This window comes from Beta vulgaris, chromosome 6 (assembly GCF_026745355.1).
Source record: "Beta vulgaris subsp. vulgaris cultivar EL10 chromosome 6, EL10.2, whole genome shotgun sequence".
Classification (NCBI taxonomy): Eukaryota; Viridiplantae; Streptophyta; class Magnoliopsida; order Caryophyllales; family Amaranthaceae; genus Beta; species Beta vulgaris.
In genome coordinates, this window is record NC_079207.1 from 7,825,855 (window position 1) to 7,836,987 (window position 11,133).

The 11,133-nt window shown below is 30.9% G+C and overlaps 1 protein-coding gene across 1 annotated transcript; it reads left to right on the forward strand.

Moving 5' to 3' along the window:
• Nucleotides 1-9,455: 9,455 nt before the first annotated feature.
• Nucleotides 9,456-10,709, forward strand: LOC104895410 (U-box domain-containing protein 26). Its single transcript, XM_010681909.4, has one exon. The coding sequence runs from the start codon at nucleotides 9,456-9,458 to the stop codon at nucleotides 10,707-10,709; it is 1,254 nt and encodes a 417-aa protein (XP_010680211.4).
• The last annotated feature ends 424 nt before the right edge of the window (nucleotides 10,710-11,133 follow it).

Genomic DNA, 11,133 nt, shown 5'->3' on the forward strand with positions numbered 1-11,133 from the left:
TATATCATTTTCCTTATTATTATGGATAAAAAAGTCATTAAACATATTTCTACCTAATCCTCTAAAGAAAAAGCTCCTAATATGAGCTTTTTCATTTTGAGAGTTTTCATTCCAAAACTCTCTCTAAAACTCTCTTTTACCAAATACCCCTTTTAGAGTTTTTGACTAGTCAAAACTCTAAAAATGGTCCAAACCTCTCCTTTTGCTCCAAAAATCTAATTGCCAAACACCCCCAAGATGTTATGTTAACTTATGTTCACTCATTTCAGAAAAAAAAGATAATATAAGATTATATAAGATCTTATAAGATAAGATAAGGTAAGATAAGACTAAATAAGTTGAACAGAATAGACCCTAATAATATCCAACATTTCATAGTATTATTGAATGGGTTTTCTAACCTATGCACCTAGTGCTAAGGTTAAGCCTTATCTATTTAATAAATTAATTAACTAAAAATATAATATCTTCCCTACAATTATGCTAAATATATATTAATGATAATTTTGATTTGATTAAAAGAAAAGATAAAATATATATTAGCAAGGAAATTAACTATTTAGCATAATAACGGGGAAGATATTTTATTTTAATTAATCAATTTGTTTAATAGATAAAGCTTAACCTTTGCACTAGGTGTATAGATTAGAAAAACCTTTATTGAATATTAACCCCTTTAAAATCAAAAGTATCATAAAAATTTGTTTTTAGAATCAACCATAATTATATTGGTTAGTGCAACTAAAATTGGGTTAGTGACTTGAGGATGGAGCTTTAGTTTGTGTTAATGAATTACCCCACTTAATTAGTATACATATACTCATAAAGACAAATATATGTGCTTAATTTCAATTATTACTAATCATATCCATAGAAATATTACAGACAGAAGAAGTTTAATAATCTTGAACCTAATTAGTTACCAATTTCTTTTAATTAAGGATCATATATGTAATTGATTAGCAATATTTCACGTAATTAGTCTCACGTGAAGATATTATTTTCGTACATATATATTCAATAACAGCCTCCTAATAAATAACAAATTTCTTACACACTTGACTTAATAATCATGAGCGAAATTCATTCTAGGATTAACATTTCCTAATCTAAGATTAATTAGTTAATCCAACTCACAATTTGTTTCAAACAAGGGATTCGTCTACCAACTTAATAAGTATAGAATAAATTTGAAAAAAGAAAGAATAAGAAAAGAAGAAATTCTTCAATGTAAAGGAAAAAAACCATCAACGACAATGAGCGGATTAATAAGGTTCACTAAGTTCAGATTAGTCAAAATAATTAAAATTAGTTCATATAAATTAAAATAAGCAAAAGTAAATTAAAAAGAATGGACGACTTAAACCTTCTAGAAGTCAAATGATTGATATTTGGTCCAATATTCCAATTAGAAAGAAGCTACTATATATAATTGATGTAAAATTCACGTCTAATTATATTACTATGCATGTTAACTAGCTAGGAAGATTCAACTAAGAATGATATAACTTGTTGCATCTGGAAATATTATTGTAGTCATATATTGACTACATACCTATAGGCTAGTTGAAATTTGTCCTAAACAATCAAGTGGCCTAAAATGTGCATGAAATCTAATTTTGAAAATCATATTGTTAAGGCAAATGCTAATGAACATCCCTGAGATATTAGATATATATGGAATTCATATGTATATATATTACTCTTTATTCAAAATGGTTTTTTTAATTAGATTTTTGTGTTAATATCTAGCGTCCTTGAGGAATCCGTTAAAAGACGTGTGTGACAATGTATACACATCACGTGGCACCTCCGTTACCACACTAGAATTGTCCAATGTATGCATAAGTCATGTCAATTAACAAAAGTAAAAGTACCTTGCAACAAGATTTGAACCCGTGACCTCTTGCTATACCATCTGAACCAACTTTTAAGCATTCTTTAAGTGTCCATATTATTATATTTGTACATTTTAAATGTTGAGTTTTCCTTAATATATTTTAGTAGGAATGAGAAAAAAATGCATATTATGTTCGAAAGCACAATACCATCTTGAGGCAATGTCCGGTCCCAAATACTAGTTAGATTGTGAATAGATGTCTAAAGGATCACTCCTCTAAATTCGATGAGAGACAAAGCAACATAAATATAAATTATTAGTATCTTCTTTACAATGATGATATAATGCATTATCCATGTCTATTGAGAAACCCCGTTGTTAAAGATTGCATATATAGCAATATTTTTTGCTCATTTATTGATTTGTAATGCTTGCGACATTTAAAGAGTGACAACATTTCTAACATTTTTTTTTCAAATGGTATTTCTACTATTAGTAGTCTTAGATTGTAAAAATTCAAACATAATAGAATTGTTTTTCAAAAGTTTCATGCCAAATCTTTTTAATTGTTACTTTTGAACTTAATCCTTCTTTCTACAATGGTACCATATAATGATATAGAGTAACTTTGATAAGCTAAACTTTGGTCTCACAAATCCAATATAAGAATTACTAGAATTTTTTGCACGCGATGCGTGCTTGAATTTTTTTTCGAAACAGAAACTCGATTTTTTTCGGCATAAGAGTCAAAATTTGAACATTTTTTAAAAAATAATTATATATCATTGCGAACATAATAATATTCTGGAAATGCGCGAATATTGTTAATCTAATCATGACCTATTAAGTTATTAGCGTTTTAAATTTATTTTAGTTTTTTCTCTCTTTTGTTTGGAGCTTCTCTTCGGAGTTATAAAAAATTTATTAGATCATAGCATTGTGTAGTTATAAGCCCATAACCGAATCCGCGCAACTTGTATGATATATGGCACGAAATATTTTTTTTCTTGACTGTGGCTATGGGAACTGGATATGGTAATATCTTTTTGAGGAAAAAAAAGAGGAGGAATACAGTTTGCCAAATATAGGCAGCTCTTAAATTTAGCAAAGTCAAAAATATACACACTATTTTGTAATTTAGAAAGAGAAGGGGGGCAAAATTGGCATTTCAAAAGAGGACACCATTGCTCCCCCCTTCCCTTATATAATAGAGATATGACAAGCACTTAGGTGTCTAATTATTGATACCTGATTACAATCAAGTTGGTATTTAATTAGAATTAAGTTGATATCAAGTTTTTCTCTTTACTACCAAGTTAGAATTTGATAAAAAAAAAGGAGTTTATTTAGTACCAAATCTAAACTTGATACTAATTTAAAATATAATTTGATACCAACTTGATTATGATATAATATCAACTTAATTTTATTTTGATCGTAAAATTATCAACATATTTTTGTTAGAGTCTTTTAGAGATGATCATGGGCCGGGACGGGTTCGGGGGCCAGATGCCGACTCGGTATAAAAAAAAATAGAGGAGCAGAACCAAGTCAAGATGATACAGATCAACCCCTTCTTCTTGCGCCAAAGATCTTACCCTTTCCAAAGGAAAATCCATCTCTTTTCCATTTCCATTCAAGAGTTCTTATGTGTTTCCACGCCCCCTTGAAACCCCGAAAAATGGAAAAATGGCTTTTCTTAGGAACACATATCAGGTTCAGGGGGCCGCGCCTAAAAAAATTACCCATTAGTCGGGTTGGGCCAAAATTCGGGCCAAATTTTTGTGCCTAATATCTACTATTTCGAACCAAAATGAGTGAGCTTTTCAAGCCAAAATCGTGTCGAATCCGACCACGGATCAAAAAATTCTGCCCAAACCCGCTCAAAAATCGGGCCGAGCTGGACTGGAGTTGATCAACTCAAGAGTCTTTAAAAGAAATAATTAAACGTTTGTCAATACAGTATCTCCTTATTCTTGAAATTGAGGGAATATGTCAATCATGCATAGTCACGTTTAGATTGATGTGATGGGGGAATTACACGAAATAGAGAGGTAGCATAATAACTACATAAAGCTTAGAAAAAAATAGATACTTACTAAAAGCCAAACGAACCAGAATATGTCGTTTTTGATAACATTTGACCAGTCAAACTCAAGAGGTTGAACACTATAACCTACTCTAAGCCAAAAATTATTTATTCAAATTTCTCTGATACAACCAAATGCAAGCACAAATTATGGTTTACGAAATCTTTTTTTATTATATGTGTGTTTTAGGATTTAGGACTATCATGCAGCTACAAATTTTTAATTACAATTTCATTTTGACTTCCCAATGCAAATTTATTAGAAAATATAGCAGCATTTAATTTCTTTGGATGTATAAAGGGTGGGTAAAAGATAGAAAATTATATTGTATTATTATTTATTTGAAGAGAAATAAGTTAGGTTGTATATTTATATTAACATTATGTGAATCATATTGAACTAAAATTGTTATTTATAGAATATGAACTAGGGTAAAGCTTAATTACCTTCTCGTTAATTATCATAACAATATACTTATAAGATACAAGAATTAGGAAATCTAGTTAGAGTACAACTCTAGCTCTAAGCAAATTCTTAAAAATATTTCTACATTATTACATAGTGAAACTAATTGTTATGGATTAATACCTATTTCTTTATTATATTATCCTTCTTATATTAAACCTAGGGATATGTAAGAGGGAGGGATTACCAGTAGATTATAGTTTAGTATTGTTAGACTGTTGCATTGGCATTACCTCTTATCCCATATATCATGAGATCGAGTCTCATTTCGTGCAAGAGGGATTCGTAAATTTCCTTACTTGTACGTGATTTTAATTCACTTATTAACAAAAAGGATTGAGCGGAGGGATAAGAATTCTAGAATGAAAATACACCTACCTCTCATGTCCTTTCTAAAACAATGAAAAGAGGTGTAGAATAAATAAGTTGTACTTTAGTAATTTTGATATGTATTTCTAATATACACTCCTTAAGAAATAAAAAAGAATAGTATTCTTATCCAATGCACCAATTTTCTAGTCCTCACTTCACATTTTTATCCCAATCATCACTATCTAACTTTCAAATACCACATATTATATGACAATTTATCATAAGAAACAATCTCGCTCATTCCTTCAATATTCGCTATCCCACATACTCATTACTATCCCACGTACCTTTTTTAATCATTCTCAATGTATAATCTTTAATCATTAATAATTCTAAATATACATTAATTAAATTTAATTTTTAAAAATATACATCAAAATAGATATAACAAGATCTTATAAAACCACATTTGTCTTGCCTTGCCTTGCCTTGCCTTGCCTTGCCTTATACTAGTAGAGCATATTACTACAGCTTTGTGGTAAATTAAGGGCCTCTCACTTCTTAACCAAGGTCTCGAGTTCGAACCTTGGGTATGGAAAAAATCGCAACTAGGAGGGATGTTGCCCTTTGAGATACCCATGCAAACTCACGCAGGAAATTAATCCACTCGTCAGAGGCGGTGGGAAACTCCTCGTAGTAAGACAAAAAAAACTTTGTGGTGTGATAAATCTTTAAAACTGAGGATCGGGAAATTTCAAATTGATAAATTAAATTATAAATGGATAACAGTAATCTTGGTTTATTAATTATCTAAGACATGTAGCTAATGCTTTGTACACTATTTTCATTAAGAAGCAACATCACTAAACCAGGCAGTTATTCTGGAAAACTTTGCGGCTATTAAAAAATATATGACTCCTATTAAAGTTCTTCACATATTGATGCATGTATTAGTATATGTAATTATGTACTAACAATGCATTTTACTAATTAAACTTGTGCTGAGAAGTTAGACCTTTAACCTTTTGTAACCCCCAACTTTTGACTGCTTTTCACTATCACTCATTTTGTTCCTGACTAGTTCCCAACTTTTCACCATTTAAGGGAAAAAGTTTCAAAAGCTAACGGTAAAAAAGGGATGGTGTCTTATTCCACATATTAAGCTCCGTTTTATAAGGTGTAAATATTTTTCTCCAAAATTATTTTTCTCGATTTTTAATTTTATATTATTTGGTTTGCGAATGAGTATAACCATTTTTCCTAGTAATAAAATTACTCTCCTAAAGTCCCAAAGATGGAAATTCATTTTCCGGAAAAACTATTTTCCTTCCTTTTTCTTGTCTCTCTTGTACATTCCTCTCATTACCTCTTTACTTTTCCTTTCGTTTCATTATTTTACTTACTTAGAAGATAGAACCAAATAACGGAAAACTAATTTTGGAATTGTGTTTTCCATGAAAATCATTTTACACTGAAAATGTTTTATACCTAATCAAATGGACCTAAGGCTTCGTTTGGTAGGGCGTAAAACATTTTTAGTGTAAAATGATTTTCATGGAAAACAATTTACAATGTAAAACACAATTCCAAAATTAGTTTTCCGTTGTTTGGTTTCATGTAAGAAAAATAATAAAATGAAAGGAAAATGAAAGGGAAAGTAAGAAGGTTGTGAGAGGAATGTATAAGAGAGATAAGGAAAAAAGTTTTCCCTTCATTTTGAAGGGAAAATAGTTTTTCATCATTGTAAGAGTAATTTTACCCCAAGGGAAAATGGTTTTACACTCTTTTGCCAACCAAACAATGTAAAACTGAAAATAGAGGAAAACTGTTTTTCAGAAGAAAAAAAACATTTTACGCTCTACCAAACGGAGCCTAAGAGTGAAATGAGGTTTTACTTATTATTATTTGCACAAATCGATACTCTCTCCTTTATTATCCGAAAGGAAGAGTGCACACACACAATCCCATTAAACTTAGTACTACCTCCGTTTCTTAATAAGTGCAACATTTCCCTTATTTGGAATAGTCACAATAAGTGCAACCAAGCTCAAAATGGTAAAAAAAAGTTCAATATTATTACAAATATGCCACCAAAAAGCAAGAGGGGACCACAACTTTGTTTTTCATCTCTTGAATTACTCTACTTTATTGTGGTTCCAACTTTCTCTCTCTACATTCCTTGGTATTCCCCCACTTTCTCTATGTTGCACTTATTAAGAAACGGAGGAAGTATATGTTAGTCATCATCTTTCTCTTTCTTTAATATGGGACAAACTTATTTGTGAGTTTCACCTTTATGTTAACCTATTTAAAGAGGAAATAATACTCGAAAAAGCCATATTAATTAATTGAAAAACTAAATAAATATTCCCCTTTTCTTTAGAATTCAACTCGTTTAACTTTTTCTTCAACCTCAAGGCCTAACAAAAGTTAAAGAAAACAAATAGGTTAGTAGGACCATCATAGAATTCTAAATTTTTGGAATAGTATATATAGGCATGGGGTGGCAAGATTTTCTAATATTCTAGCTTATAGCATCAGATTTATATTATATACTCCTAAATCTTAGTTAATAATGTTATTAGCCTTAAAAAAAATTAGTGCAGCTGCTAACCATGATATCTTTTTCCCCCAAGCTAACCTAAATGTTTTAAGTTGTCTTTTTTAAAGAACAAACCCTATTCATATATAAGAACAAATATATATCAATTACTTTTACAATATTAACAGTTTCTTACACAATATTTGTCGTTTGTTATGTAAATTTGTCATATATCATACTCCTTCCGTCTCAAAATATAGTTTCCATTTTCATTTTGGGTGTCCCAAAATATAGTTCCCATTTTCATATTTAGTTCCACATTTTTTCGTAATTTGTCTAGAAAAACCGTGTCCCGTCATTTACTTGCTTCTTGAATTTTGTTTTTTTTTCCTTTATTTATTCAACTAAAATGTTACAATTAATGCTCTTTCAGCAATTATTCTCCACTCTCTCTCCTAAAATCATCTTTTCCCATACAATATTTATTTAAATAAATAAATTTTTTTTATTATCCCTCTTATATTCTACTTGCATAAATTACCATGAAAAAAGGGAAATGAGAATTATATTTTGAGACGGAGGGAGTATATACTTATCATTTGTTACACAACATCATTAAGTTAAACTTTTAATTTAGCTTTCTTTCCATTTCTTTTTTCTTTAAATGTCCTTGTTTACAATATTACCTTTAATATAAACGTTCTTTGTTCCTTCCTAAGATTATGAATTTCTCCTCGTTAGCTATCTTAAAAAAAAAAAAAGGAATTTGTCCTTATTAAGTATCCTATATGGTAGCTACTGTAATTTTGAAAATCATTGAGCCTAATCAACTGAAAGTTAAATCCATCAGTCTTGTTTGCTCCATTAATTGTGCTATGTTGATTTGGATCCCAAATTGGTTGGGTCAATTATTCCCCTTTTATTGCAATTCTCATGAGTTCCATGACCCCAATTAAATCATTACCTTCTTGCTCTCCCCACACCTGTCATTCCCTCATTTTCATCACTCCACTCAGTACTAAGAGTCCAATGCTCACCAAGAAAATCCAATCTTCAATTTATGATGTCATATAAGTTTGCTCTCTAGGTTCAAAAATTAAAAATGCATATTGTAGAAGTGTTCATGGGCCGGGGCGAGTTCGGGCCAGTTCGCGTTGCGCCTAAAAAATTGCCCAATGGTCGGGTCGGGCCAAAATTTTGTGCCCAAACCCCACTATTTCGGGATAAAATCAGACCGGGTCAAAAAAATAGACTGAAAAATCATTTTTGGCTTGCCTCAAAGCAAAAAAAATCAAATCGTCGTTTCTAGCTGACAATTTTTATACCAAGTACGACAAACCAGTGCTAACCTTTATATGAATCCAACCCACTTATTTTATCTCCGATTCATGTCATGTCGTTATATTAGGTTTAACTCTTATCAGTTATAGACTCAAACCAACCCTAATTTGTTATTTGTCTACCTTAATCAATATATATTCTAGATGTATAGTAGTGATATGTTTGGTTGATTCAAAGTTTCAAAGACAACATCAATTACTAATTACCTTTAGGTGGGTCTTTTGCCTCACACATCACTCTCTAACTCACTAAATATTTTTCATTACTTTTCCTCTCTTAATCTTTAGTGATGAATGCAAGAAGATATAGAGGGAAATGTGGGGACCTAACTTTTCAATTAGTCTAATATAACACTACTCCATATTGCATACTCTGACTATCCCACTATTTATCTATCTATCATTTCATTACCTCCAAAACTTTCATGTTTGGTTTATATGTTTTCTTCTATCTTTTGAATTTAAATTTAATTTTTTTTTTCTTACTTTTTTTTTTTGTTTTTCACTTTTCCTTATTTTCCTTCCCATGTCTCATGTGTATTGTCTCCCTCTTTTTATATGAAAATTTTCTCTCTTTTTTCTCTCCTACCACCATTTTTTATCATCTTCATCTACCAAAACAAAAACACAAAAAATCTTCTTACCTTACTTTTCCCTAATTACTTCCTCCATTCACAAAATATATACCTTTGCATTATATAGTACTCATAATCTAGTACTATAACTCACCCTTAAATTTTTTTATAATAAATATAAAAAGCACTTTTTTTTTTGTTCTTGCTAACATAAATAAATACCCTTTCTTTTGTAGATTCCTCATTCTTCACCAAAAAAAAGAAAAAAAATCCATTCTTTTTGATTCCATGATGAGAGAAATTGGAATGTCAATCCCTGATTTCTTCACATGCCCAATTAGTCTAGATTTGTTCAGTGATCCTGTGACTCTTTGCACAGGACAAACTTATGATAGGCCATCTATTGAGAAATGGCTTACTGCTGGTAATTTCACATGCCCAGTTACAATGCTCAAACTTCATGATGTTTCAATGGTTCCTAATCATACTTTGAGGCATTTGATTGATCAATGGGTTCTCAATTGTAATACCCATCAATTTCATGATGAAAAAGATGATTTTTGCAAAGTGGGTTCTTCTAAAGTTGTATTTTTTTCTTCATTAAAGCATGTTCTTGAATCTCAGGAAACAACTTTGGAGCAGAAATTACAGGTTTTAGAGCAAGTTAATTTCTTGTCAGAGGATTTTGCATTGAAGAATGAGGGTTTAATTCAGATGGGTTTCTTCTCATTGATTTTGGGGTTGATTTTTGGAGAAAAAATAATCAGCCAAGAAATGATGGGATTAGTGGAGAAATTACTTGATTGTGCCCTAAAAATGATGTCATTTTCTTACTTGGGAGACTTGAATATGTTAATGGAAGAAGCCAAGTTTGAAAATTTCAAAGTTTTAATCCAACAAGGAAGTTATATGGTCAAGATAAGTTTGTGCAACATAATAGAGGTAGTTTCCCTTCAATCATCCTTGGCAACAAAAGAGTTAGCTACCAAAATTGGAAATGACAATACAATGCTCCAAATTCTAATTGGTTATATTGATGATCATAAACAACATTCAGAGCTCTCAGAGGCAGGGATTAAGGCCATCTTAAGCTTATTATCATCATCACAGGAAGCGCGGCGAGGCGAAAATCTGGTGAAACAAGGGTTGGTTCATACATTAGTGACATACATTATGGAAGTAGAGAGGAAGAAAGACAATATGGAGTTGGGACCAAAAGCAACAAGAGCATTAGAGTTAGTATTAAAGTTGGAAAGTGGGAAAGAAGCATTTTTGGTTAAAGAGGTACCAAATGGAGTTAAGGCACTAATTAAGATGGTGTTTAGAGTATCAGGAGATGATGAAGGTAGTGAAAGTGCAGTAAATTGTTTGATGATATTGTGTTGTGAATCATTGGAGGTAAGAGAAGAAGCAATATGTGCTGGAATTTTGACACAATTGTTGTTGTTGCTGCAAAGTCAGTGTAGTGGGAGGGCCAAGACAAGGGCCAGGATGCTGCTAAAGCTGCTTAGATCCATGTGGTCTAAGGACCCAAAACATGTGTAGTAACAATTACAATGCAACATAACTACATAAGATGATGTATGGTAAAAGTGGGGTCTTATTATAGTTTGATGTCTTCAATGAATCAAAAGAGTTAAAGTGTCAATTTTTGTTGCAATTGTAAATCCTTGAGGTCCCATTAAGATGGGTTCTGAAAGTTTATGTTTGTTGTAGGTTGGGAAACAAGGAAATTTGAGTAAATAAAATTCATAGAAAAAATATTGAAATTACTGTCCCTTTTTTTCTTATAAAAAAGTTAGTAATGTAGATTATATCAATAATGATCTCTTGCACCTTTGAAATATATTAAAAGCATGTATTTTATGACGAGTGAGGCACATGTGTTGGCTTTCTTTTTTGTGTAGAGAGAGCCACAAGGATCTTCAGTTAACATCCACACATGTGTTGACGTCGATTTTTGTTTTTT

Coding starts and splice junctions, on each gene's coding strand:
- LOC104895410 (XM_010681909.4), top strand. CDS start 9,456: ATGAGAGAAATTGGAATGTCAATCCCTGATTTCTTCACATGCCCAATT.